Raw genomic sequence first — 26,131 nt, forward strand, 5'->3', positions numbered from 1 at the left:
CGTGGCCTTTTGGGTGTGGCCCCTCTCGGGGCACGGCCTTTGGGGTGTGGCCCCTGGGGCGTGGCCCTGCTGCTGGATGTGTGCCAATAAAGGACTTGCTGAGGCTGTGGTGGTCCCTCTGCTGGGGCTGGGGGGGCTGGGGGAGTTGCCCCACCAGGGGAGGGTCCAGGCTCCACCCCCTGTGTGCTGCCCCGCCCTGTTTTAGGCTCCTCCCACTTTCCACACCCGTTTGTTGGCTCCACCCCCTTCTCTGCAAACCACGCCCCTGATCTGCTCTGTCCCCAGAGCTGCTCTTTTATTGGTCAGTGCAAATTCGGACAAGGCCCCTGCAGCCAATCAGGAGCCTCGGCTGGGGGCTGGCAGGGGACAGAGAAGGGGTCCCTTTGCTGGCAGGGCAGTGGCACTACAGGGAGGTGACAATACAGGGTGGTGACATTCCAGGGAGGTGACACTACAGGGCGATGACATTACAGGGAGTGACACTACAGGGCAGTGACATTACAGGGAGGTGACATTACAGGGAGGTGACATTACAGGGAGATGACACTACAGGGAGGTGACATTACAGGGAGGTGATATCGAAGGGTGGTGACGTCAGGCCGGCGATGTCACAAGGCGGTGACGTGTGGCCGCGCGTCCCCCCATGCCGCTGTCCCCGAGAAGGCGTGCAGGTCACTGAGCAGGGCCTCGGCGCTGCCCCCCGCCGCCTGCCCCTCACTCAGGGGGCTCTCCCCACCCTCCGGCGCTGCTTCAGCCTCATCCTCATCCTCCTCCTTCTCATCCTCCTCCTCCTGCTCATCCTCCTCCTGCTCATCCTCCTCCTCCTGCTGCTGCGGCCGCCGCTCCAGGCTCCATGGCATCAGCTCCTCATCCTCGTCCCGCACGGCCACCTCGCCGTGGCTGTCCCCGCGGGTCACGGCGGGGTCCCCCGGCGAGCGCAGCCGGTGCCACCGTCCCCGCAGCAGCTGCAGCGCCCGGCGGCCCAGGGGCCGGGGGTGGTAGCGGCCGGCCGAGAGGCGGCAGAGGTGGTGCCAGGCCAGCGCCAGCCCCAGCGCCAGGCACAGCAGCAGCCCCAGCAGCGCGGCCACCGTCCGGTCGTTGCGGGCCACCGCGGGGTCCCCGGCCGCCACCGGCGCCGCCAGCAGTGCCAGCAGCGGCAGCAGCAGCGGGTGCCATCGCGGGGCGGCCTGCGAGGAGGGCAGCGGGGTCACAGCGCGCCAGGCACACGTGGCTTCCCGGAGCTGGGACGCAGGGAAGGGCCGGGGCAAGGTACAGGGCACAGGACAAGGGCCGGGGAGGGGGAGGTGACCCCGGGGAGGAAGCCGTGGGTGGCGGGTGCAGCAGCACCCAAAGGTGCTGGGCGAGAGGAACCGGGTTCTGCCACCCCGCATGGATGCACAGCCCCCCGAGAATCCCGTGCCCACAGGGCTGCAGCCCCACAGCACCCCCTGCCAAAGCCCCGGGGCCCCCCAAAGCCAGCACACACAGTCTTCACAGCCCCCAACCCCACCCCAAAACCTGACCCACCCCCAAGCCCACCATGCTGCCCTGAAGGACCCCCCCTCCTTCCCCCCAACCCCTCCGTGCTCCCCTTATCCCCCAAACATTCCAGACTCCCCTTACCCTCCCCATTCCCCCAACCCCACCCTGGCTCCCTGATCCTGACTCCTCCAGCCTGTCCCCCATCCCCCGGGCTCCCAGCCCCCCCAGTCTCCCACCCTGCCCCGTTTTGGGGTGCTCACCATCAGCGGGGTGCAGCCAGAGCAGGTCCCGATGCCGCGGGCGCGGTCCGAGATGCGGGAGCCCCCCCCCAACTTCCTGCCCCGTGCAGCGGATGTGCCGAGCGGGGGGGGCCGAGCCCTGCACCCCCTCACCCCCTCTGCAGCCCAAAATGCCGCCGGGTGCCCCCCCAACTTCCTGCCGAGGCGCCGAGCTCCCACCCGTGACCGCCGCGCCTTCCTGCCTGCCCCGCTCTGCCACCCCGCAGGTGGCCCTGCTGCTTTCCCTGTAAATCACCCCCAGCACTTTTCTTATAAATCCTTTATTTGGAGTGAAAATATAGATTTTGACCCTGCACTGGAATGGAGAGGAGGGGGGACACGAGGAGGAGGAGGAGGAAGGGAGGAAAAGCCCCCAAAATATATGGGGGACGATATCTCACAGTTTAGGAAGGCAGATCATGCCCTGCCCCACAGAAAGGGGGGAGACCCCACACAGGGATTGGGGCGTGCAGGGGGTAATCTTTGATCCCAGGAGCAACCCCCAGCCCGAGGAACGGGGGCAGGGGTGGAGAATGGTCCATGATTCGGGGGGGCAGCACCCAGTAAGGCAATGGGGGGAAGCGGGGAGCTGCCAGAGGGGCAGCCAGCCCCCCAATGGGAGAAGGGCCCAGAGCGGGGCAAGGGGGGCACCCCAGGGGGGCGAGATGGTTCAGGGGGGTCCCTGGGGTGCAGGCGTGGTCCCTGGGGCGGTGGTCCCTGAGGGGGTCCCTACACGTGGCCGTTCTCCAGGCGGCTGAGCTGCTCCTCCAGGCGGGAGATGCGCTGGCCCTGCTCCGCCACCAGCGCCCGCAGCGCCGCCACCTCCTGCAGCACCTCGTCCAGGCGACCTCCCTGAGGGACAGACCCGTCACGGGACATGCCCCGCACAGCCACACCCACAGCCACACCCACAGCCACACCCACTGCCACACCCACCCACACCGACCACACCCCTCCGACCCATTCCCGCTTGTCCCCCCTGTCCCCCCGTCCCCCCTTCCCCTTACCGTGGCGCTGCCGGAGCCCAGCACCGGCGGGGCACTGAAGCGGGCGGACGCGGGGGCCGCGGGGGGCGTGGCAGGTGGCGTGGTGGCCCCGGTGGTGGCCCCGGCGGTGGTGGCGCGGCTGTCGTGGAGCAGCGTCCGCCGGTTCACCTTGAGGTCCCTCTGCTTGCTGGGGACGTAGGCCTGGCGCAGGGACACCAGCACGGGCCCCGCCGTGCGCCCTGCCACCCACTCCTCCGCCTCCATGGCCGCCTCGGGGCCCGCCGTGTCCGGGTACAGGTCGTCCTGGAACAGGTCCGACTGCCCCCAACAGTGTCACAGGGGTGCCATCCTCAGGGGGACACCCAGAGACACCACGGCCTCACTGGGGACCCCCATTGATCCCATGTCCTGCTCAGGGACCTCACACGCAGACCCCACAGGGACCCCCACCCACACTGATTAGGGACCCCCTGCCCAGTCAGCAAGTCCTGCCCACATAGCCCCGTGTCCTGCCCGGTGACCCCTCTCGGTCCCCCTGGGGACGCCCACCACCCCACATTGCCCCGTCCCCACCCACCTTCCTTGGCACCGTCATGATGATGGGCTCACACTTGCGCTCGTGCAGCTTGTAGAACCTGTCACGGGAGCAGAGGGGGTCATGGAAGGTTCTGGGGGGTTCTGGGGGTCCCTCACCTTGTTCCCCATGCCCACCTGGCGATCTCACACTTGCTGACGTCCAGCCCGCGCTTGGGCATCCAGCCCATTCCGCGCTGGGGCTCCTTGCTGGTGAAGGTGTTGAGGAAGTGGATGTAGGGCGGCTCCTCCGTGATCTCGAAGTAGCGGATGCTCGAGTCCCCCTGGGGACACACCGTTAGGGGGGGACCCTGGCTCGGGGGTGCCACCAAGAGGGGTGGGGGCTCCCTACCTTGCCGCAGACGTACACCACGCTGGTGTCGGGGTCGTAGAAGGGCAGCAGAGCTCCGTTGCTGGAGTCCAGCTCCTGCAGCCCCACGGGCTCCTCCAGGTTCTCCTGGGGTGGGATGGGGTGTCAGGCACGCGGGGAACCCCAGGATGGTTTGGGGAGCCCCGGGGTAGCACTCACCGTGTCCCAGAGCGCCAGCTGCCGCTCGCTCATGCGGCTGAAGCCGGTGGTGAAGATCTTGCCGTCGGCCAGGAAGATGGCGCGCATGGGACGGGCCCCCTCGTGTGCCCGCTCCTTCTCCTGGGGGGCACGGCTGTCACCGGCACCCGCGGCACCCCAGGGACAGGCACCAAGGGACAGGGGACAGCGGGGACAACCAGGGGACAGGGACACCCACGGAATATGGGACAATGGGGCGCGCCGAGGGACAAGGGCAGGGAGCAGGGGATTGTCCCCAGGAAGCAGCACAGGGCAGCGCCCCGGTGACACGGGCCCCCCGGGGGGGTGGGGACACTCACGGCCACCACGGTGCCGCGGCGGGGGTCGATGACACGGACGCTCTTGTCCTTGCAGGCGGTGCAGAAGCGGGAGCCATCGCGGCTCCAGCTGACGCTGTAGATGAGGTCGGGGTGCAGCCCGTCCAGCCGGTACAGCTCCTCGGCCGTGCCCACGTTCCAGATCAGCACCACGTTGTCACAGCCTGGGGGACACGGCAGCCGGGGTCACCTCGGCCGCGCGGCCCCCTCCCCGTGCCCGCCGTGCCCCCCCATACCCGCGCTGAGCAGGACGTTGCGGGCCGTGGGGTGCCAGGTGACGATGCCGACGCGCTTCGAGTGGCCCTCCAGCACCACCACCGGCTCCGTCAGCGGCTGGCTCAGCCCGTTCTCGGGGATCTGCCACACCTGAGGGGACAGAGGGGATGGTGAGCAAAGCGGGGTGACCTGCCACCCCCTGGGGTCCTGGGCCACCCCTCACCATGACGGTGCAGTCCTCGGAGCCGCTGGCGATGACGTGGTCGTTGTGGGGACACCAGTCGATGTCGAGGACGGGGCCCGTGTGGCCGCACACCGTGGGGTACGACTTGTCAATGCGTCCGGTCTGGGGACAGAGTGACAGCGGGGAGGGGGTCACTCACGGGCACAAACCCCCCTTCCCCGCGTCACCGCCCTGCTGTCACCTTGTGCAGGGGGAGGACGAGGAAGGCGCCGCCGCCGCTGGCCTCCACGATGATGGCGACAAAGGAGGGGTTGACGGCGCAGAAGGTGCTGTCCCAGGTGACGCGGGACACGCGGATGTCATCGTAGCACTGGTCCGTCTTCACCGGCTGCCCGAACACGTGCCGGAATTTGCTCTGCCGCACCACCTTCCGGAAGGACATGGCTGGGGAGCCCCCGGCCGCGGTCAGGAACGCTGGGATGGCACCCCAAAATGGGAGCTGGGGACACCAGGGAATGGGGTGTCCCCTGAAGTGGGTTTGTCACCGTCTTCCAGCCCGGTAAAGGGTGGCGCAGCCACTCCTGGGGGACACACCCCTGTCCCTGCCAGCTCCCTGAAGGGAGCTCGGGGAGCACGCCAGGAATGGGGGCTCTGAGTGAGACAGGGAGTGTCCCATTCGGGATGGGGACAAGGACAAGGATCCCTCCTGGAAACACGGGTGGGGATGGAAAGGAGGGCAGGGACAGCCCCAACCGATCACGGGACAGGGGTGGCCCTGCTGGATATGGGGTCAGGGACAGGGAAAGGGATGGGACAAGGACAGGGATGGGGGGGCATGAATGGGGCCGGTGGTGGCCGCGGGGATAGTGACGAGGACAGGGACAAGGATGGGGACAGGGACAAGGATGGGGACGGGGTCAGGAATGGGGCCGGTGGTGGCCGCGCTAGGTACAGCAACAGGAATGGGCACAGGGGGACAGGGACGAGGATGGGGACATGGACGGGGAAGGAGCGGCCCGGCTAGGAATGGGGACAGAGATAGGGAGAGGGACAGGGATGGGAACAGGGACAGGGACAGGGGGTGGCCCCGCCGGAACGGGGATGGGGCTCCCGGGAAGGTGGATGGGGGGGCCGCGCCCGGCGGGTCCGGACGGGGCTCGGTGCCCGGTGCCGGTGCCCGCACTCACCGGCGGGTCGGTGCCCGGGGCCGGTGCCGGTGTCGGGGGCGGCGGGAGCGGCGGCGGCGGCGGGGGCGGGGCAGGAAGTGACCGGGGCCGCCCCGCGCCTGCGCGGCTCCGGGGCGGGGGCACCGGCGGGGGGGGGGGGGGGACGGGGGCGCCCCATGGACGGGTACACCCCATGGACGGGTACACCGGGGGCACCCCATGGACGGGTACACCCCATGGACGGGTACACCGGGGGCACCCCAGGGACGGGGGCACCCCAGGGACGGGTACACCGGGGGCACCCCAGGGACGGGGGCACCCCAGGGACGGGTACACCGGGGACACCCCAGGGACGGGGACACCCCAGGGAAGGGGACACCCGGGGTACGGTGCCCGTGCACAGCGCCAGTGGGGAGCACAGCGGTGGCAGTGGCGGGTGGCACAGGGGCAGTGGCAGCGGGTGACACGGGGGTACTGTCACCCCCACAGTGTCGCCCTTTTGTGTCACCCCGGGGTGACACGGCAGCCAGGGTCTCCTCCCGGGCCGGGCTCTCATTTTGGGGGGTCCCTCCACTCTGAAGCCCCCTGTGACACCCTGTGCCCACCCAGTCATGTGTTGGGGACACGCCACCAGTCCCCATCCGGGGGGACAATAAATCACCTACCTTAGGGGTGGAGGCAGCTCGGGAGAGGTGCCAGGTGAAGGGACACAGTGGTGGCATTGCGGTGTCACCGCTTGAGATGTGACTTGGTCTGGGTACACCGTGGTGGCTTTGGGGTGTCACCTGTGGGAGCAATGCTGGGGACACTGGTGGCTGTGGGGTGTCACCTGTGGGAGCATTCAATGCTGGGGACACTGGTGGCTGTGAGGTGTCACCTCTGGGAGCATTGGGCAATGCTGGGGACACTGCTGGCTGTGGAGTGTCACCTCTGGGAGCAATGCTGGGGACACTGGTGGCTCTGGGGTGTCACCTCTGGACACACTGGGCAATGCTGGGGACACTGGTGGCTGTGGTGTGTCACCGCTGGGAGCGATGCTGGGGACACTGTGGTGGCTGTGGGGTGTCACGCTGGGAACATTGGGCAGTGCTGGGGACACTGGTGGCTGTGAGGTGTCACCTCTGGGAGCATTCAATGCTGGGGACAGTGGTGGCTGTGGGGTGTCACCTGTGGGATCATTGGGCAATGTTGGGGACAGTGGTGGCTGTGGGGTGTCACCTGTGGGATCATTGGGCAATGTTGGGGACAGTGGTGGCTGTGGGGTGTCACCTGTGGGATCATTGGGCAATGTTGGGGACAGTGGTGGCTGTGGGGTGTCACCTCTGTACTCAGGGCCTCGGTGGTGGCCCCGGGGCGCTGTTGGGGACCTGTCCGGTGGCCGTGGCTGTTTCCTGCCATTAATCACCGCTAATTGGCTTTGCCCCGGCGGGCCCGCGGCGGGGGGAGCCGGGGGGTCACGGGGGGTGTAAGAGGATTTCCCGGCTCCTTCCTCGGGCTCGGCCATCCCGGGGTCCCGCTCCGTGCCCGCCCGCCGCCCACCCGGCCCCGGCCCCATGCCACGCTCCCGCGGGGACAAGGGGACCCCCAAGGACAACAGGGACACGGAGCCCCCGCAGAAGGGGAAAGGGGGGCACGAGGAGGGGGAGAAAGCCCCCAAAGCCCCCGAGGACGCCGGCGCCCCGGCCCCCAAGAGCTCCGGCTCCGAGTCCCGGCACGGCGGGCACGGGCAGAAGGGCGGGAAGAAGGGGCCCGTGGACCCCCACGCTGCCGCCATCAAGACCTACTCCCCCTTCCTCAACACCGTCTTCGGCAAGGTGGGGACACCGGGAGGGGACATGGGCATCAGGGTGGGCATGGAGGGACCCTGGAGATGGAGGGGAGGTGGGGACAGGGGAGGTGGGGACAGGGATAGTCCAGGAGCCTGCAGATGGAGGGGATGTGGAGCATTTGAGACTTGGGGACATGGGAACAGTGGGGCTGTTCCAGGTCCCTGGCTATGGAAGGGACATGGGGAAAGTGGAGATGGGGACAGGGACAGTCCAGGAGCCTGCAGATGAAGAGGGCAATGAGGCAGTCAGGGTGGGCCTGGGGACAGTGGGATGGGGATGTTCCAGAACCCTGGGAATGGAGGGGACATGGGGCCAGTGGAGATGGGGTTGGGACACTCCGGGACCCTGGGGATGGGGGGGATGTTGGGCACTAGGGACATGGTCAGGCCACTCTGGGTCCCTGGGGATTAAAAGGACATGAGGACAGTGGGGACAGAGTTGGGGACATTCTGAGACCCTCGAGATGAGGACATGGGGACAGTGAGAATGGGCTCAGGGACCGGCTGGAAACCTGGGGATGACGGGGACATGGGGGACTGGGAACAGTCAGGGACATCCTGGAATTGTGGGGATAGATGGGACATGGGTGCTGGGAATGGTGTTGGGGACACTCCAGGGCCCTGGAGACAGAGGGGCCATAATGAGGGGACACCTAGAGCAGGGGCAGCCGAGGTCTGTGGGGGTAAAAATGCTGCCCCTCCACCTCTGGAGTACAACCCCCCTCTGTGGCCACCCAGCACACCCCATCCAGAGCCTGGGGGTCCCGGGGTGGGACACCCCTGGGGTGGGTGACTGCAGCAGGGACACGGGGACCAGGACAGGGCGGGTGGGAGGTGCAGGCACAGGGCAGGGCGGGGCTTTGCCTCCAATCCCACTAATCCTCCGCTGGAGTTAATTTTGGCCCACGCTTAACAAAGGTGACATGGAGGTTTGGGGGGGCAAAGAGGGGGATGGACACGGAGCTGGGTGTCATTCTGCTGTCACCCCTTCTGTGTGTCCCATGCAGGAGCGGGAGCTGTCACCGGAGGAGCTGGATGGTGAGCAGGGGAGACGGGGTGGGGACACGGGCCTAGGGGAATGGCGGGGAGGGATGGATCTGCCATGGAGGTATCTGCCTTGGGGACAAGGCCATGGAGGGGTCTCCCACATCCAAGAAGGGACCTGTCCCGGGGTGACATGATGTCCGTGTGACCCTCCACTCCTGATGCTGTCCCTGTCCCCACCCGTGGCCGTGCCCAGAGCTGCTGGACGCCTTCAAGGAGTTTGACACGGACCAGGATGGCTACATCAGCTACAAGGACCTGGGCGCCTGCATGCGCACGCTGGGCTACATGCCCACCGAGATGGAGCTCATCGAGATCTCCCAGCACATCAAGATGAGGAGTGAGTGGGCTTGGGGGCACGGGGAGGGGACCTGGGGTCGCTGGGGTGCTGAGGGTGTCTGTCCCCTTCCCGCCACAGTGGGCGGCCGTGTGGACTTCGAGGACTTTGTGCAGATGATGGGCCCAAAGCTGCGGGAGGAGACGGCGCACATGGTGGGCGTGAGGGAGCTCAAGATCGCCTTCCGTGAGGTATGGCCACCACCACAGGGACAGCGGGCATGGTGTCACCTCCTCAGGGGCACCACAGCCAGGAGGGGACAGTGACCCTGGAGAGACCCTGGTGGGGACAGTGATGATGGGGACATGGCGGGGATGGTGATCACGGGAAGAGCAAGGTGAGATGGTGACCATGGGGTGCCCATGGAGGGGACACTGACCATGGGAAGACCACAGTGGTGACCACAGGTAGGAGAGGACAATTACCATGGGGAAACCATGGCCATGGGGCAACCACAGGCATGGAGGGGACAATGACCAGGGGGGAAACAATGACCATGGGGTGACCACAGGCATGGAGGGGACAATGACCCTGGAGAGACTCTGGTGGGGACAGTGATGATAGGGCATGGCAGGGATGGTTATCACGGGAAGACCATGGCAAGATGGTCACCATAGGGGGAACCATGAGGGGACACTGACCATGGGAAGACCGTGCTGGTGACCACAGGCAGGAGAGGACAATGACTGTGGGGAAACAATGACCATGGGGTGAACACAGGCATGGAGGGGACAATGATCAGGAGGGAAACAATGACCATGGGGTGACCACAGGCATGGGGGGACAGTGACTGTGGGGAAATGATGACCACAGGCACAGAGGGGACACTGACCAGTAGGGAATGATGACCATGGTGATGACAACGAGCACAGAGGAGACAGTGACCACAGGGAGCCTGGGGGTGCTGGTGGCCGTGGAGGGAGGGTGACCCCAGCCCGCGGGTGCTGCAGTTCGACATGAACGGGGACGGGGAGATCAGCACGGCCGAGATGCGCGAGGCCATCGCGGCGCTGCTCGGGGAGCAGCTGAAGGCGCAGGAGGTGGACGAGATCCTGCAGGACGTGGATCTCAACGGGGACGGCCATGTGGACTTCGACGGTGAGGGCTCCCCCTTCCCCTTGGAACCGCGGCAGGGCTGAGCCCCGGGTCCCTGACGTGCACTCCTCGCCCCGCAGAATTCGTGATGATGCTGTCGTCCCGGTAACGGAGACACCGGGCAGGGGGGACCCCCGGATGGCCCCCCAGCCCCTCTCAGCCCCTCCCTGCCCGGCCGACCGACCCGAACGCTCTGCCAATATCGGGGATCAGAGGGAACAGCTGGAGCGGAGCAGCTGGCAATGGGGCAGAGGCGACACCCCCGACCCCAAGAGACAGCCCCGACCCCAAGGGACAGCCCCGTCCCCAAGAGCCACCGGCGGTGGCGGCAGAGCCGGTGGAGGCCGGGCCCCAATAAACCCCTGTGACCGGAGCTGGAGGAATGTCTGCTGGTTGTGGGGTCACTGTCCCCCCGGTGCCACCCGAGGGTGGAGACAGCGGGGTCCCACGGAGGACAAGGGGAGGGCTTGCCGGGGGGCGTGGCTGCAGGGCCACACCGCGCACTCCCATTGGCTGGATCTGACCCGCTGCGATCGACCAGCCAATCAGCACGCTCCAATTCGAGGTGGGCGGGGAAATACCAGCACTCCCGGAACTGTCACTCAAAGCAATTGGCCAATCAGAGGCCCCGTACCACGGGGACGGGGAGGGTATGGGGGCACCTGTGTCACTCGCGGGGTGTCCCCACTATCCCTGGGGACATCCCCGCCCATGGAAGTGCCCCCAGGGGGTCCCAGGGCCACTCAGGACCTCCCCTCTTGGATGCCACCCCCCCAGAGCAGGTGACCCCCTGGGCCAAAATGGGTCCCCCCAGAGTCACCCAGGGTATCCCCAGCACCCCAAATCCAGTGAGGAACACAGGGGGACACAGGAGACACCCCCAATCCCCCCCACCAGGGCAGCAGAACCTGAAAAGTGGACAAGGAGGCTCCCGGAGAATCCCATGAATGGGGTTCAAGTCCCTGTTTGGGTGATGCCGCTCAAGTCCCTACAGGAGTAGGGGGTCCCCCCCAAAATCAGCCACAGAGAGGGGCTGGACCCTCCCCACAGAGCAGGCGCAAGGTTGGGGCATTCACAGATTTTAATTTAGTTCTTTTTCTGGAGACAAAAAAAAAAAAAACAACCCAAAAAAAGAAAAAATAAAATAAAAAGGCATCAAACGCCCCCAATTTCAGATTCGGGGGTGCAGAGACTCCCCCCAGGGCGCATCTCCCCACCCCTGTAGTGTCTGGGGGTGCACGGGTCCCACTGCACCCTGGAGAGACCCTCCCCCCAAAAACCCAGGCCCTCCCCCTGCCCTAAACCTACAGGGAAGGCACCTCATGGGGGGGTCCCCACACGTGGGGGCCACCCCGGGGAGGGTGGGGACCCCCCAAACTGGGGGCTGTGGGGAGAAGGGGACCCCGATTGCTCTCTACATATATATAATATACACCTATAGAACAGGCTGGGGGGGAGTCTGGCCCCCCCCGGACCCCAAAAGCACCCGAACTCCTGGGGGCGAAGGGGAACGGGAATAAAAGGGGAGGGGGGGAGACCAAGGCCAGCCTCGGGCTCGCCCCGCTGCGCCTTCCCCGGGGCCCCCCACCCCAGGGGCGGCCGCGCCCCCCACCCCGGGGTGCCGAGGAGGTGGGTGGGACGAACGGACCCCGCCCTGCTCCAGCTCGGATTTGAGGGGGGCTGTGTTGGCTCCTGCTCCCCAAGGTCAGTTTGGGTGGGCTAAGGCAAAGCCCGGCCGGCGCTCACGGCGAGGCACGGGGACACACGGTTAAGACAGACGGATGGACAGGGGGGGGGTCCTGGCCTTCATCCCTCCCCCCTCGCCGCTCCTCCTCCTCGCCGGGCTCAGAAAATATCCGGGCACAAGCTCCAGTCCTGCTTCTCCTTGCTCTCCCAGTAGCCCCCCTTGTAGACGTGCGCCAGCTCCTGCGTCACCGGGTCCTTCTTGCGCTCGAACCACAGCGGTTTGTAGGGATCGTAGGGTGTCCCTGGGGAAGGGGGGGACACAGCGGGGTGAGGGCCTGCAGGGGACACCAGGGGGGACACCCCAGTGTGACAGCCGTGCCTTACCGTCCTCGGTGGCGCGGGCGGCCTCGGCCTCGCGGCGCTTGCGGGAGAGCCGCTGCTTCTCCTCCAGCCGCTGCTTCTCGGCATTGGCCTCGTCCCACCGGCCGTTCTCCATGAGCCGCTGGTCCGGGCGCCACCGGCTGTCCGTGGGGGCTGTCCCGTTCTCTGGTGCATTCAGGGTCAGCGCCAGCTCCGAGAAGTAGTACATGTTCTCTGCGTACTTCCTACGGCACGGCAAGGAACGCGGCTCAGCGCCAGCCCCGCGGCCCTGCTCCCCGGGATGCCTCGTTCCCGTTCTCCCCACTCACGGCAGCGGGTTCCGCTTCCACAGCAGCACCCGGCTGTCCTCGGCCTCGTGGGCTCGTGGCCGCGCCTCGGCTCCGTTCTCCCCTGCTCCCAGCTGGACCTTGTAGCAATCCATCTTCTCGTCCCACGTGCCCAGCAGGGCAAAATGCACCTTTCCCGAGGGGTCCATCACCTCCCCGGTGACCTGGTGAGAGAGGGGACAGTCTGGATCAGGACACATCGGAGTCATGAGCAGCCTGGTGTGTCCCATGGCTCTGTGTCCCTACCTTCCTTGCCACATCCCGGGAGAAGTAGCTGTAGGGGACAAACTTGAGGATGCACTTGTCCCCTGTCTTGTGGTTGATGATCTCGATCTCACCTGACTGTGGAGGGGAGAGGAGAGTCAGACCCACCCATGCCCCATTCCCTGGGGATCCACACTTCCCCACACCTCCCATCCATGACTTCCCACCTGGTCTATCCAGAGCTTCCCCACGATGATGTTGTGCACGGTGGTCGTCACCTTTTTCCACGTGTAGTGATTGCCGGAGGAGTGGAAGACGCAGTGGATGGTGCCTGAGGGAGGGAGATCGTGCTGGGAACCACACCTGGAGCCCTGGGTGGTCCCGAAAATCCCACACACTGCTGGGGTGCTCACCCAGAGGCATGATGGAGAGATATTTCCCTCGGAATTTGCTGGTGATTTTGATCTCCTGGCGCAGCGTCCAGCCGTTCTTGGAGTCGGCGTGGTGGGCGGCGGCCGGCGGGTGGTGGCTCACCTGGACACGGGATTGATTGGGGACAGCTCAGTGCCGGCCATCCCAACATCCCGGGAAAGGCCGGCAGAGAGGAGCTGGCCCCACCTGCTCGCAGAGGGAGCGGTATCCGTTCTCCTCCAGGCGATCCAGCTCGAAGGTCTCCCCCAGGAGCGGGTTGAAGGGTTTGCTGGTGCGGAAGACGGTGGTGGAGTAGGAGGAGACGGTGAAAGCGGCCACGTAGCACAGCTGCTCCAGGGAGCTCTCGCACCGCGCCGCCCGATCCAGCAGCTCGTGGTACTCCAGGTCCTCCGTCAGCCGCTGCAGCATGGACAGCGGCTCGTTGAAATTCACCTGGAAGAGGGAATGGGTCAAAAAAAGGCGGTTCTGGGGTGCCCCGTGCCCGCCCACCGGCTGCATCTGTGCTCACTGGCATGGGAATCTTGGACAGCTCCTTCCCAATGCAGTTCTTCATGATGCTCCAGAGGTTGAGGCTGTAGTTGGGTTTGTAGGGAATGCGGGTTCTCTTTTCCTTCTTGGTGTCCTCAACCTGGTGCTTGTACTAGGGAGAGGGGAGGCAAAGGCTGTTATATCCCTGTGACCCCACAAAACCCTTCCATAGGAATTTGGGCAGCCCCAAGCCATAAAACCCCATCCCACCTGCTCATCCAGGCTGATGTCACTGCTGGTGCCGCTGATGTTGCTCCCAGTTCTCCTGGGAAGGGGGAAAGGGGGTGAGCATTCCCGAGCAGGGCAGAGCAGCGAGGGGATTCCCCTCTCCCCCAGAACTCACTTGTGGCCCATGACATCAGGCATGGGGAAGATCTCCGGGGCGTCAAAGAACTCATTGTTGTCGTCGTCCTCGTCACTCAGGTCGCCTTTGGCAGGGCAGCACAGATCTGGGAAAGGGGACAGGACTGGTGAGGAAGGAACATCATTCCCAGTTTCCCGCTGAAGGCTCCCCTGTCACCATCATCCCCACCCCAGCCCTGAGGGGTGTCAGATAAGGCTCAGAGGAGCCAGTTTGGACCCTGCTGGGGATGCCAGAATCACTTGGCTACACATATGAGCTGGGACAGACAAATCCCTTGGGATCAGCACAGTGAGAGAAGCTGAGCCTAGCTTGGAAAATCCTGGGAATCATCTGGGAGACACCTGGGCACAGCACTTGTCCCTCCCCACCTTTGCCAGAGCCTGCAGTGCCGGGTGTGCTGGCGGGGAGCACTGTGGCTCCCCGGAAAGCCCTTTCCAGGTGGTTGTGCTGTTTGGCCAGCTGCTCCAGCGTCTCCTCCAGCCGGATCCGCTGGTCCCGCTCCTGCTGCAGCGACTTCTGCCACTTCTTCCCATGCGTTTGTGCCAGGAGCATGAAATCCCGGCAGGCCTGCGGGGAAACCGTGCTCAGCATGGAAATGGGGAGTTTTCCCACTCTGGGATCCCTGGGATGGGGACTCACGTTGATCATGGCGTTGGAGGTGATGCGGAAGAGCGTGGCCCGCTCGTTGACCTGCTTGATCTTGTCCGTGCTCTCCGGGGGGAGCCGCAGGGCCTCGAGCTCGCTGAGGGAGCGCTGCAGGGCCGTGCCGTGCTTGGCTATCAGGTCGTTGCAGGTGCTCAGGTCCTCCACCTTGCTGGATAAAATCTTCAGGGTGTTCTGCAGCTCCGTCTTGTCTGTCTGCGACACCGACTCGTCACCAGAGTCATCTGCAGGCGGGAAGGGACCAGAGTGTGGGATTGTCATGTCCAGGAGCTGATGGTGGGGCTGCCAGGAAGGGCACAGGGGATCCCCAAACCCCTGAGGTCTGATGGTCCATCTCTGTGCATGCCAGGATGTTTGGGTCATATGTGCATGGACACAGCCATCCCCTTCCAAACCTTCTTGCTGGAGATGCTGGGATGCTGCCCAGGGCACTGGGATCCTGCTCTAGGTCCTGTGGGACCCTGGGATCCTGCCCTGGGGGCACTGAGTTTGTGAGGAACTCAAAGGCTGCCCTAAGGACATTGATGCTGCCCTGTGATCCTGCCCTGGGATCATGCTTGGGGGGCACTGGGATCCTGTGCCCTGTGGGGCTGGGATTCTTCTCTCTGGGCATTGGGATCCTGCCCTTGGTCCTGTGAGGCACTGGGATTCTGTCCTGGGGACACTGGGATGCTGTGGAACACTAATATCCTGCCCTGAGTCCTCCAAGCACTGGGATCCTGCTCTGGGATTCTTGCCACCTGTGGGGCTCTGGGAAGCTGGCACTGGGATCCCACTCTGAGGACGCTGACCCTGCCCTGGGCACTGTCAGGCAGTGAGATTTCACCCTGAGTGCACCCTGACCCTGCCAGGGATCCAGGAAATCCATACCTGACTCCTCCAGCATCTTGACAGCCTTGGCCTTGGCGAGCTCGAGGGCGGTGACCCAGCGCTGCCGCTCCACCTCGGAGCTGGCCTTGAGGTGGTAGGTCTGGGCTCCGCCGTTGGAGATGATGAAATTGCAGGAATCCTCCACGCTGATGTTGGCCGTGGCCAGGTTGATGGTGCCACGGCACGTGTGGCCCATCTCCGCCTTGGATCTGCAGGGGAAGGACACAGTGAGGGAAGGACGGGGCTGGGATCCCCAGGACAAGGCTGTGCTGAGGGAAGGACAGGGCCGAGATCCCCAGAATCCCCAGGATGAGGCTGTAGTGAGGGAAGGACAGGACTGAGATCCCTGGGATGAAGCTGTGCTAAGGGAAGGACAGGGCTGGGATCCCCAGAATCCCCAGGATGAGGCTGCAGTGAGGAAAGGACAGGGCTGGGATCCCCAGGTTGAGGCTGCATGAGGGAAGGATAGGGCTGGGATCCCCAGGACAAGGCTGTGCTGAGGAAAGGACAGGGCTGGGATCCCCAGGATGAGGCTGCCTGAGGGAAGAACAGGGTTGGGATACCCGGGATGAGGCCATGGTGAGGGAAGGACAGGCCCGGGATCCCTGGGATGAGCCCTGGGGGCTGTGCAGGGGGCTCGGCATTCCCAGCCCGGCATTCCCAGCCCGGCATTCTCAGCCCGGCAGCCAGGGCTATTAATAGGGAGGGTGTGCTGGTGCCGGAGCGGGGCCAAGCCTGGGGATGTCGCTTTGGGGGGACAAAGCCACAGCGCCCAGGAGTGGCCTCGGGGATCCTGGAGCCTCAGGGATCCGGCGCTTCCCGGATCCTGGCACGGGCTGGGACAAGGGTGAAGTCCCAGCGAGGCCGCGCCAGGCTGGCACTCCCCTTCCACGTCACCGGGTGACAGAGGTGACATGCAGCCGGGACACCCCCGGCCCGGCGCCCCCGCGTTGGCCGCAGTGTAACCGGAGCCCGCAGCTGCCCGAGGCTCCGGTTCCCCATCAATAATGGAGCGACAAGGCCCCCCCGGGCAGGCTCAGGTGTCCCCGCGGGTGACAACACACGAGGCCACCGGGAAGAGCGGCTGGGAGGGACAGCGGGACCGGGAGCTGCGGGAGGCTGAGGGGCTGCAAACCCCCGCCCCCAAATACCCACGGGGACAGGGATGTGACAATCCCGGGGACAGACAGGTGACAACCACGGGGACAGGGATGTGACAACCGTCCCCCGCTCCTGCTGGCACGGACTGGCGGCGGGGAGTGGGCTGAAGACCCCCTCCCCCGGCAAGAGCAGCCCCGGTGACCGGGAGGTGACATCCCCCCGTGACACGGAGGTGACAACCGCGGGGACAGGGAGGTGACAGCCGCCCTCCTTCCCAGCTGGCACCGGGGCACGGAGCGCTGCCCCGCTCGGTGCGGGGGGCCCACACCCGCTTCCCTCCCGCCGCGGAGGCTCAGCCCGGCGCCAAGGTCACGGGGGGCCCGGGGGGCGGCGGGGCGGCTCCCGGTGCGTACCGGTAGTAGCTGAGCAGCCCATTGCTGAGCACGAACCAGCGGCGCTGGTATCCCTTGATGTAGTTGGTCCATTTGAAGAGCCAACCCTCGCGGGCCGAGCCGGGACCGGCCCCGCCGCCGCCCGCGCCGGCTCCGCCGCCCGCCGACGCTGTCGGTGCCGCCGGCGCCGCCGTCGGAGCGGGCGCCGCCCCGACGCTCGCCGCCGGTGAGGGCAGGGCCGGGGGCGCGCCGGGGGCCGCGGGCAGCGCCGCGGGCCCGGGGGGCGCGGCCGGGCCGGGCCCCGCGCCCGCCGCACGCAGCTCCGCCATCGCCGCCGCCGCCGCCACCGCCCCGCCGCGTTGCCGTCACTCGCCCCGCCCACGTCTGCGCCCCATTGGCGGCCCGGGCGCCGGCGGGGCGGTTCGCGCGTTGCGATTGGTCGAGAGCAGACTCCTCGGCTGTCAATCAGGTAGAGAGCCAATGGGAGGTGAGAGCGGCGCGCCGCGCGTGCTGACGCCGATCGGTGAATCACCCGCCAGTGATTGGCGGAGGGGCCGGGCTTCGCACCAGGCGCGCTGCCATTGGCTGAGGCGTAACCACGCCCCCTGCCCGCTGCCCACGGAGGAACTCCCGGGGTTCGAGACCCGCCAGGGGACAGAGCGGGAACACGGCGGGAACCCGGCTGGGTCGTGCAGGGGGTGGCAGGGCCCAGAGAAGGAGAGGCCAGGCTGGCAGCCGTATACAATTCATCTTTATTTACAATACCCTATAAAAATGTAAATTTAGAAACTTTATTGTCATTAACCAGAACCGAAAACTGGGAGGGATGGGGAAGGGAAAAACAAAACAAACAAAAAAATTACTGCAAGCAAATGAAATAAGAAAAAAAGCAAAACAGAGGGGAAAAAAGAAAAAAAAATCAAAAAAAAAACCAAAACAAAAAAACAGGGAAAAAAGCAATAAAAAAAAAAAAAAAAAAAAAAAAAAAAAGAACTTTCCACTTGATCTGTCAGAGAAAAAGGACAGGGAAAGGGCTGGGAGCAGAGGAAGGGGCTGGTTAATGCCAGGAGGAATTCTGGGGTGTAAAATCCCTACATGTGCAAATCTCTTGGTTTTTTTTTTTCTTTTTAAAAGCAAAAAAAAAAAAAAAAAAAAAAAAAAAAAAAAAAAAAAAAAAAAAAAATTTATCCCCCAACCACCACCACCACCTTCCCGAGGAGCAGCACAGCTGAAGCCACCCGGATCTGATCCGGAGGGGACAAAGATCCGGCTGTGCCCCCCACCCCGGAGCTGCTGGGCTGATCCTGGGGGGAGGGAAGGAGCCAAATTTTGGGAAGACGAGGTGAGTGTGCGAAACAAGTGTGTGAAGTGTGGGGAAGGGCAGGAAGCAGAGCTCAGTGCTTGTGGGAAGGGCTGCAGAAGGAGCAGGGAATGAGCAGAGAACCCCTGGCCGTGGATGTGGAGCGAGGGGCTCCCCGCTCCCCGGGATCCTCAGTAGTGTGTGTGGGTGTGGGGGGGTGTGTGTGTGTTTGGGGGGAAGCAGCAGTTTCTGGGGGTGCAGAGGGAGTCGTGGGGAAATTGGGAGCAGCAGGGAAAGGCAGCACTTTGTGGGAAAGGGGGGAGCAGCCAAACATCCCCCTCTTCCTGCTGATCCAGGGATTGGGGGGCGGATGCGCCCCATGTGCCAGGCCGGGCGTTGGGGGAGGTGTGGGGTGAACCGTGTGCCCTCCATCCTTCCTTCCATCCTTCTTTCCTTCCATCCTTCCTCTGGAACATTCCAGTGGTGGCGAGGAGCCACGGAGATCTACCGGATCCCCTGCACTAAGCTGGAACCAGGGAACATCAGAGGTGGGATCAGAGGGAGGCAGCAATTCCCCTCTCCCCAAGCTGCTCCTCCCCACTCCAATCCTTCTCCAGCTGCACCCCCACCTCTGGTTTCCTCCTTCTCCCAGTTCCCTGCTGGCACAGGGCCACATTCCCATGGGAAAAGAGGGCTGGCACTCACTGCAATTTCGTCTCCAGCAGGTTCAGCTTCTGCTGGTCAACGTAGCGGGAGAAGAGGGAGATCAGGTTGGAGGGGATGGACACGGGCTTTGCCAAGGCTCCCTGAGGGATCCGCAGCAGCTCCCGGGTCGCCATCAGCATCAGCTCCGTCCTGCCGGGAAAACGGGAGGGAGGAAGGAGCAGTGAGAGGTGTGGGGGCTCCAGGAGCCTGGAGGGTGCCTTTGCCACCCCAAGGGGCTGGGAATGTGGTGACATTCCAGGCAGGAGCATCCCAGCCCGGGACAGGGAGTTACCATTGGTTGTCCTGCATCAGCTCTGTGTTTGTGTCCGAGCTCTGCAATTCCTCCCCTCGGCTCAGGACCAGATACAGCAGGGACAGACCAAACTGTGGGGACAGGGAGGGGATCTGTCACCTCCAAGCATTCCTTGAGAGAGCTGGAGAATCCCCAACACTTCCCAACCCTCCTGGAATGCTGGCATGAGCAGGAAGATCCCTGCCTGCTTTTGCAGGAGGAGGTGGAAGAAAAGACCACAGATCACTCCCAGCCCAGGAGGGATTTACTGGACCAACATTCCCACCCCAAATTCCAGGACTGGAGCATGGAGCACAGCAGGACAGACCCAGAAGCTGCTGCCAGGCTGAAGCAGAGCCCAGGGCCACCCCAGACCGTTAATTAATGTGCCAGACACCCTCATTAATTAGCAAGGGGAACACCCCAGTGCTGAGAGGCTGCTGGAGCAATTCCCAAGGCTGGGAAGGGGTGGGAATGAGGAGCACCTTGTTTTGGAGCACAGCAGTGAGGTGCAGGTTGGTGGGAGCGGCGGCGCTCTGAGGTAGGTTGGTGAGCTGCTGCACAAGGCTGGTGACTGTTCCCAAGGGAAGGTGGTAGAGGACGTGGGAAAAGGGCCTCAAGAGGCAGGGAAGCACCTATGGAGAAAGGAACACAGCTGGGAGCTGCTCACCTTTCCCTGTGCCTGGCTGGAACTGCAAACAGCTTCTCTCTCCAAACATCTGGCACCCTCCCAGGAAAGGCAGGAATGCCACCCTGCAGATACACAGAGCCCTCCCAGCCTCTGGAAGCTCACCTCATCCTGAGCATCCTTCTTGATGAGGAAGGGCAGGTTCCTGGCCGTGGCCATGAGCACGTCAGCCGCTTGCTCTGGAGCCAGGAAGGGCAGGATCCGGGCCACCAGGCGCTTTCCTTTCCGGATGCACATGATCTGCATGAAGTGGTCATCGCTCGGCCTGAGCAGGGAGGGAGGGAGAAAGGTGTCAACCCTCACCTGGGAGCATCCCAGGGCTATCCCATGGCTGGATCTGCCCCAGCACCAGGTGGAAAACACACCTGGTGGGCCTGAAAAAACATCCCTGAGGTGGGAAAAACTACATGGGAAAGATATCCCTGATCCTCAACTCTGCCAGAGGGAGAGGATGGAAATTGTAACTTTGTAACCACAATGAAGGTAAAATAGCTAAAAAAAGGTTACTTCAGCCCCCTGCCAGAGCCAAACAGATCCACGGGAAACTGGTTTCAGTGATCCCAGAGTGCTGGAGCTCCCAAATCACGCTCACCTGTCCTGCCCAGGTGCCTTCCCCCTCAGATTGTCATACATGTCACAGATCTTCTGCTTCCTCTCCTCCATGAGGGCTGGCCGCTCCCCTTCCAGGCTCAGGAGGTAGCGGCGCTCGTAGTCCTCCACGTCCAGGAGGAGGCTGTACGTCTGCAGGAAGCATGGATCACTCAGGGAACCATGGAATTGGGGGGGCTGGCCCACTTTTGATCCCACCATGGACCTCTGAGGGTCGGGACAATCCCCCTTAAACTCACCTTCTCAATGGTGACGAGCGTCTGTCGCCTCTTATCCCGAACCTGCTTCTCCTTCGTCTCCTGACAGGGATGGAAGAGGGAATCAGGGCTGTGGGAAGCAGCCACAGAGCTGCTGGAAGGAAGGAAGGCCAGGAGGAACTCACATCATCCTCGCTGCGGGACGTCACCACGGCATCGATCATCTTCCGGGGGTTGTTGACACTGGAGACGGTGAGCTTTCCCAGCGAGCCCTCAAACTGCACTGCAGGAAGGAGAGAGCAGGGAAGCCAAGGGATGAGTCCCCTCAATCCCTGGGTAAAAGGAGCCCTGGGGCTGCTGGAGGGCTTTACCTGGCTTGTAGGTGTGCTCCAGCTTGGCCACCTGAGGGGTGATGAGTTTAGTGCGCTCCTTCTTGGGGCCGTCACCGTGTACTTCCTCGGCTGCTGCCAACTTCTCCAGCTTCTGGAAGTAATTCTGAGGCAGGGAGAGGAAATGTTGAGTGCCTTCTCCCAAAAAACTATTGGCAATCTCCCTGTCCTCAGCTCCACCATCTTCTCAACATCAACATTTAAGCCACAGCTGAGTCCCTCCTCCTCTCCCATCTCTCAGGATGATAGAGGTCAAGGCTCCTCCTCAGCCCTCTCTCAGGACAATGACAAATCCATTCTCTTTGTGAGGTTCCCAGTCCTTCCCAGCACATCCCAGTTAGCCTGCCTTGCTCCCTTGGCACCATGCCAGGACCTCCCCACCCCATCCACCCGTTTTGCAACGGCAGAGCTTTGCTGACTTACATCCTGCACCAGTTCCTCTTCTCTACTGGGACCAGCTCACCAACAGATCCCAAAAAACTGCCAGCTCAGGAGAGGAGCCAGAGCTCTCCCACCCCATTCAGGTCCCCAGTGTCCATCCCAGACATTTCTCTCTCTCCCTGGGGATCCACAAACAGTTCACTGTTGCTCCATCTGCTCCAAGTCTGACTTTTCCCAGCACTGTCTGACACCCCCTATTCCCAAACTGGAAAAAAGCAGGAGCAATCCCTCCCTATCCACCTTCACTGCACTGCTTGGATTCCCACAGGGTTCACCACCACCATTCCCAGTCAGACCAGAGTCAGCCTTTCCCTGACAAGGATCTCTCTTGAGTTTTCCATTTAGCATCTCCCTTGTCTCATTCCAGAGGTTTTATCCTGGTTCTGTCACATTTCTGATGGAGAGGAGCTGCTCTCCTGTTATCCCAGACCTATGAAACCAGTGCACCCCAACATCTCCTCACTCCTGGAAATCTCATCCAAGAAGGAGTCAGCTCATCCCAGGGACGCTGATCCCACCCTGTCCCTCCGCCTTCCTCTTCCAGGGAGGAAAACAACCCACTGCCCTTCTCCCTGGATTGACATTCCCTTCCCACCCAATCTCCAATGGCCAGGGGGAAGGTGCTGCTCTGAGTACCTGATAATAATAATCATCCAGGTAGGGATCAGTGCTCTGCAGCTGCATCATCTGGATCTTGGACACCCAGTCCTTCTCCCGCTGCAGCATGAGGTTGGCGTAGGGATCCTTACGGATCTGCTCCTGATGGCTGCTCCGGTGGCCCCCTCGGTCCCCCCCGGAGCCGTTGAGGCTCCGGTGCTGGCTGGCAGGAGAAGAAGGGCACGCGTGAGCACACCGGAGCTACAGGAAGGGACAGAGAGGGGGGACAGGTGACCCCGGAAGCAGGACACATCCCCGTGCCGCGCGGCCCCGGCCCCGTGCCCGCACTCACTTGCGGTTCTGCTGCTGCCGCTGGTGCAGGAGCCGCCGGTGCTGCGGGTGCAGGTGGGTCGTGTCCGGCCGGAACATCTGGGGCTGAGGCCTGGGGAAGGAAGGGACGGTCAGGGAGGGACGCAGGGAGCGGCTGGGACATAGGCACAGGGACAGCACCGACCTCAGGTTCTGCAGGTGGGATCCGGGGCCCGGAGGGTGCGGCAGCTGCGAGGGGGGCGGGGCGGGGGGAGCCCCGAAAAAGGCACGGAACCCTCCGGCCGGGGACATCATCTGCCCAACTCTGCCCTGCAGCAGCTTGGGGTTCACCGAGGGCAGCGGGCTCCCCACCAGCCCGGACACGCGGGCAAACTGGCTGGGGGACATTCGGCCGGCCTGCGGGGCACAGAGGACACCTGGAGTCAGCCAGGCGGGAAAAGGATCTGGGATGGCGGGCAAGAGGCACGGAGCGCCAGGTCCCGGAGCCACGCAGAGAGAAAGGTGGGATAAAGCACAGGAAGGAGCTTTACCTGGGCTCCTCCGAGCAGTTGGGCTCTCTGCAGGTGTGTGAGGACGGGAGAGACGCTGTGGGGGAACGGGTGGCCCAGGAGGGAGGAATTCTGGGGAAAGAGTTGGGAAAAGGGACCCCAGTCACAGACCACGACTGGCAGACGGGACAAACCCCAGGATGGCCAAGCTCCATGGGGTGGGGATGAGGCACAGGAACACAGGGAGATTTTGGGAGGGCTGGTCATCAATCCCCAAAGAGATGGAGGAGGGAAAGCTGGATACCGGAACACTGCAGAGCTGGTTGGGGGACATCCTCTCTCCATAGGGAGCGGGATAACGCTGCTGCATGGTAGCTCGGATGTGGACAGGCTTGGGACACAGGATCTGGGGGGAGACAAGTGGCACAGTCACTCCCCCTGGGAAGCAGCTTGCACCCTTGGGAGCAGTGGGAAGCTGGGAAGCGAGGAGATACCTGCTGGTTGAAGTTGGGGATGGCGGCCTGTTTGGGGGGGGTGCCGATGGGAATGGCCCGGACAGGGGGGCTCCCGATGATGGGGGAGGAGGAGCGCCGGGGCAGCGCCCGCTCCGAGGGATCCCGCTCCTCATCCCGAGCCTGCGGAGGCCGCTGGGGCAGGGCATAATCCAGCACGGACACCGCGGGCATCTCCTGCAGGAGAACGGGAGGGACACCCCCCTGGAGCCACAGGCTGGGACACACAGGAGGGTGAGTGTCCCCCCTTCCCCCTGCCAGCTCTCACCCCCACTGTGCTTCCCTGGGATCTCCACACAAGGCTGGGCATCCCCACAGCACCCAGACTGCCGAGAGCGTCCCGTTTGGGATAACAGGGCGTGGGGCGGGAATGCTGGGTCACCTCCCAGCCCGGCAGAGCCAGGAGAGGGTTGGACACGCAGCACTTCAAAGCATGACTCTCAATGAAACCACAACAACACAAAAATCCTCTGCCTCCAGGCATCAACATTCCCAAATCCTGCTGGGAGCCCTGAAATCCTTCAGACATCACCAGGCAGCCCAGAACAGCCGAACTCCATCATCCCAGCCCTCCAGGGTCCGAGGGGTGATAGCTCTGAGGGTCCCCCACAAGCCACAGACACAGAGGAGGGAAGCAGGACACTCCACTATCCCAGGACCAGTCTAGCCCACCCAGCTGGCTGCCACAGGCATTTGGGATCAGCAGGGAAGAGCCCCCTGCCCCCAGCCCCCTACCTGAGCGAGGAGCGGCCCCCGGATGCGCCGCAGCACGGCCGAGCTGTCCCAGATGCTGGAATTGAGCCCTCCAGGCTGCTGCAGAGCACAGGAAGAGTCAGGACAGCGCTGCGGGATCCATCCCCACATCCCCCCGGATCCCCCAGCCCGCTCCCACCTGCGGGGGATCCCTGGTGTGCACGGCCTGCATGATGGCCGGGTCCTCCAGCTCGCTGTCGATGACGAGGCGCGTCAGCCGCTCGGCCAGCGCGTCCTCGGGGTCGCCCAGGACGTCCCCGTCGTTCCCAACGGGACCGTCCCGCTCCCGGCTCGAGCCGGCCTTGTCCTCCAGCTCCGCCAGCCGCTCGTGGGCTTCCTGCCAGTCGTCATCTGCGAGGGGGAACAGGGTGAGGGCCGTGGGCAGGGGGCACCTGCGGGGTCAGGGAGCTCTGGGGGTGACACTCGGGGTCTCACCGACGGCGCCGGCCCCGAAGGTGTCATCGTTGAACTGGTCGATGTCTTCATCCTCCTCCCCCAGGGCCTGGAAGGCATCTTCATCCTCGTCCAGCGGGCAGTCCTCCAGGGACTGGGACAGCCAGGAACGGGGTCAGCCCCACTGGACCTCCCTGACGACCTCCCAGCCCATTATACCTATACAATACACCCCCACACCAGCAATATGCCCCCCAGCTCCATTATCCACCCCTGGGAATCCGCCCAACCCATTATTCCTATGCAGTGACTCCCCCAAGCCATTACATCACCCCAATGACCCTCCACATCTAGAGAGTGACCGCTCCCGTTATACGCTCCCCCAGCCCGTTCCAGGTCCCCAGTGTCCCCCAGACTCCTGGTGTCACCCTGGAGCCCCCTCCCAGCCCCTCAGACCCCCTCCTCGGCCGCCCTCCCCAGCTCATTTCACTTCCCCCGCCCCAGCCCGTTATACCCCCCCACCCCGTTACACCGGCCCGGTGCCGTCCTGGCAGAGTTCTCCCGCAGGCCCCGCGGGGCCCCGCCCGCCCCGGCCCCCCCCGGCCCCTCCCCGCTCACCGGGTACCGGAACATGGCGGCGCCGGCGCCCCCCGCCCGCAGGCTCCGCGCCGCCCGACCAGGCCCCGGGCCCCGCCGCGCATGCGCCGCCGCGGGCGCAGCCGCATGACGTAATCGCCGCCACCGCCCCGTGTCCCACCCGCCCGGTGCGCGCGGGGGGGGCGGGGCCAGCGATGGCCACGCCCAGTGTAGACCACGCCCTCTCGCGTGTGTTTCTTAAAGGGGCAGCGTCCCTTTTTCTCCCACGCACAGCGGTGACACCCGTATGGCCCCGCCCGCAGCCGTGCCCCCCAGTGTCACCCCATCCACAGCCAATGCCACCCCGTCCACAGCCAATGCCAGCCCGTCCACAGCCGCAGCACTGCCCGCCCAGCCCTGTCCCCAGCTGTGTCCCATCCCCAGCCATGTCCCCCACCCGTGTCCCCTGTCCCCAACTGTGTCGGGACCCTTGTCGCCAGTCACGACCCTCAGTTGTGTCCCCTAACTGCAGCCATGTCCCCAAGCCGTCCCCTGTGCCAGTTCATGCCCAGCCGCGTCCCCCAGCCGTGTCCCGAATCCACAGCTGTGTCCCCAGATGTGACTCCTATCCACAGCCCCGTCCCCCTGAGCCGTGTGCCCCGAACCCAGCCATGTCCCCAGCTGTGATCCACATCCCCAACCGTGTCCCCAGCCGTGTCCCCAGCCATGCTCCCTGTAACCAGCCGTGTCCCCAGCCGTGCTCCCTGTCCCCAGCCGTGTCCCCAGCCGTGTCCCCAGCAGTGCTCCCGCCGCAGCCACACGTGGCAGGGGGTGACACGT

The 26,131-nt window shown here is 64.3% G+C and overlaps 5 protein-coding genes across 5 annotated transcripts; 1 reads left to right on the top strand and 4 right to left on the bottom strand.

Annotated features, from left to right (window-relative positions):
* Positions 1-271: 271 nt before the first annotated feature.
* Positions 272-1,836, bottom strand: PTPRCAP (protein tyrosine phosphatase receptor type C associated protein). The gene is made up of 2 exons (XM_059474984.1): positions 1,743-1,836; positions 272-1,187 (listed from the first exon to the last, which is right to left on the bottom strand). Exons 1-2 carry the CDS (start codon positions 1,743-1,745, stop codon positions 609-611), a joined length of 582 nt encoding a protein of 193 aa, XP_059330967.1. The 5' UTR covers positions 1,746-1,836; the 3' UTR covers positions 272-608.
* A 189-nt stretch (positions 1,837-2,025) lies between these two features.
* CORO1B (coronin 1B) lies at positions 2,026-5,843 on the bottom strand. The gene is made up of 11 exons (XM_059474078.1): positions 5,792-5,843; positions 4,846-5,048; positions 4,644-4,766; positions 4,441-4,570; positions 4,187-4,368; positions 3,849-3,968; positions 3,672-3,776; positions 3,458-3,603; positions 3,324-3,381; positions 2,768-3,064; positions 2,026-2,612 (listed from the first exon to the last, which is right to left on the bottom strand). Exons 2-11 carry the CDS (start codon positions 5,044-5,046, stop codon positions 2,490-2,492), a joined length of 1,485 nt encoding a protein of 494 aa, XP_059330061.1. The 5' UTR covers positions 5,047-5,048; positions 5,792-5,843; the 3' UTR covers positions 2,026-2,489.
* A 1,480-nt stretch (positions 5,844-7,323) lies between these two features.
* Positions 7,324-10,183, top strand: LOC132074834 (calcium-binding protein 2-like). The gene is made up of 6 exons (XM_059474867.1): positions 7,324-7,584; positions 8,606-8,636; positions 8,839-8,982; positions 9,061-9,170; positions 9,930-10,077; positions 10,155-10,183. Exons 1-6 carry the CDS (start codon positions 7,324-7,326, stop codon positions 10,181-10,183), a joined length of 723 nt encoding a protein of 240 aa, XP_059330850.1.
* Positions 10,184-11,282: 1,099 nt separating this feature from the next.
* Positions 11,283-17,353, bottom strand: OSBP (oxysterol binding protein). Its single transcript, XM_059474986.1, has 14 exons — positions 17,043-17,353; positions 15,529-15,737; positions 14,635-14,882; positions 14,364-14,562; positions 13,975-14,080; positions 13,842-13,896; positions 13,612-13,743; positions 13,290-13,535; positions 13,085-13,205; positions 12,899-13,002; positions 12,714-12,809; positions 12,450-12,631; positions 12,145-12,365; positions 11,283-12,062 (listed from the first exon to the last, which is right to left on the bottom strand). The coding sequence occupies exons 1-14, from the start codon at positions 17,348-17,350 to the stop codon at positions 11,920-11,922; spliced, it is 2,370 nt and encodes a 789-aa protein (XP_059330969.1). The 5' UTR covers positions 17,351-17,353; the 3' UTR covers positions 11,283-11,919.
* Positions 17,354-18,130: 777 nt separating this feature from the next.
* Positions 18,131-25,402, bottom strand: PATL1 (PAT1 homolog 1, processing body mRNA decay factor). Its single transcript, XM_059474985.1, has 19 exons — positions 25,334-25,402; positions 24,758-24,869; positions 24,462-24,673; positions 24,305-24,382; positions 23,552-23,746; positions 23,362-23,463; positions 23,100-23,189; positions 22,754-22,965; positions 22,592-22,681; positions 22,279-22,462; positions 21,184-21,307; positions 20,998-21,095; positions 20,855-20,914; positions 20,599-20,747; positions 20,112-20,271; positions 19,804-19,953; positions 19,319-19,410; positions 19,027-19,176; positions 18,131-18,847 (listed from the first exon to the last, which is right to left on the bottom strand). The coding sequence occupies exons 1-19, from the start codon at positions 25,346-25,348 to the stop codon at positions 18,826-18,828; spliced, it is 2,295 nt and encodes a 764-aa protein (XP_059330968.1). The 5' UTR covers positions 25,349-25,402; the 3' UTR covers positions 18,131-18,825.
* Between the last annotated feature and the right edge of the window lie 729 nt (positions 25,403-26,131).

This window comes from Ammospiza nelsoni, chromosome 6 (assembly GCF_027579445.1).
Source record: "Ammospiza nelsoni isolate bAmmNel1 chromosome 6, bAmmNel1.pri, whole genome shotgun sequence".
NCBI classification, from domain to species: Eukaryota; Metazoa; Chordata; class Aves; order Passeriformes; family Passerellidae; genus Ammospiza; species Ammospiza nelsoni.

Bases quoted from the DNA above. Each gene is read 5' to 3' on its own strand.
- CORO1B (XM_059474078.1), bottom strand. From the start codon at position 5,046: ATGTCCTTCCGGAAGGTGGTGCGGCAGAGCAAATTCCGGCACGTGTTC. The intron at 4,571-4,643 runs GTGAGGGGTGGC...CTGTCCCCTCAG, and splicing joins CCGAGGACTGCACCGTCATG to GTGTGGCAGATCCCCGAGAA. The intron at 4,369-4,440 runs GTATGGGGGGGC...CGTGTCCCCCAG, and splicing joins CAACGTCCTGCTCAGCGCGG to GCTGTGACAACGTGGTGCTG.
- LOC132074834 (XM_059474867.1), top strand. From the start codon at position 7,324: ATGCCACGCTCCCGCGGGGACAAGGGGACCCCCAAGGACAACAGGGAC. The intron at 8,983-9,060 runs GTGAGTGGGCTT...TTCCCGCCACAG, and splicing joins CCAGCACATCAAGATGAGGA to TGGGCGGCCGTGTGGACTTC. The intron at 9,171-9,929 runs GTATGGCCACCA...CGGGTGCTGCAG, and splicing joins TCAAGATCGCCTTCCGTGAG to TTCGACATGAACGGGGACGG.
- OSBP (XM_059474986.1), bottom strand. From the start codon at position 17,350: ATGGCGGAGCTGCGTGCGGCGGGCGCGGGGCCCGGCCCGGCCGCGCCC. The intron at 13,536-13,611 runs GTGAGCACAGAT...TCCCTCTTCCAG, and splicing joins TGTCCAAGATTCCCATGCCA to GTGAATTTCAACGAGCCGCT. The intron at 12,063-12,144 runs GTAAGGCACGGC...CCCCTTCCCCAG, and splicing joins CGCCCGCGCCACCGAGGACG to GGACACCCTACGATCCCTAC.
- PATL1 (XM_059474985.1), bottom strand. The intron at 21,096-21,183 runs GTAAAGCCCTCC...TCCTTCCTGCAG, and splicing joins GGAGCACACCTACAAGCCAG to TGCAGTTTGAGGGCTCGCTG. The intron at 18,848-19,026 runs GTGAGTGCCAGC...CCCTGGTTCCAG, and splicing joins CTGCTGGAGACGAAATTGCA to CTTAGTGCAGGGGATCCGGT.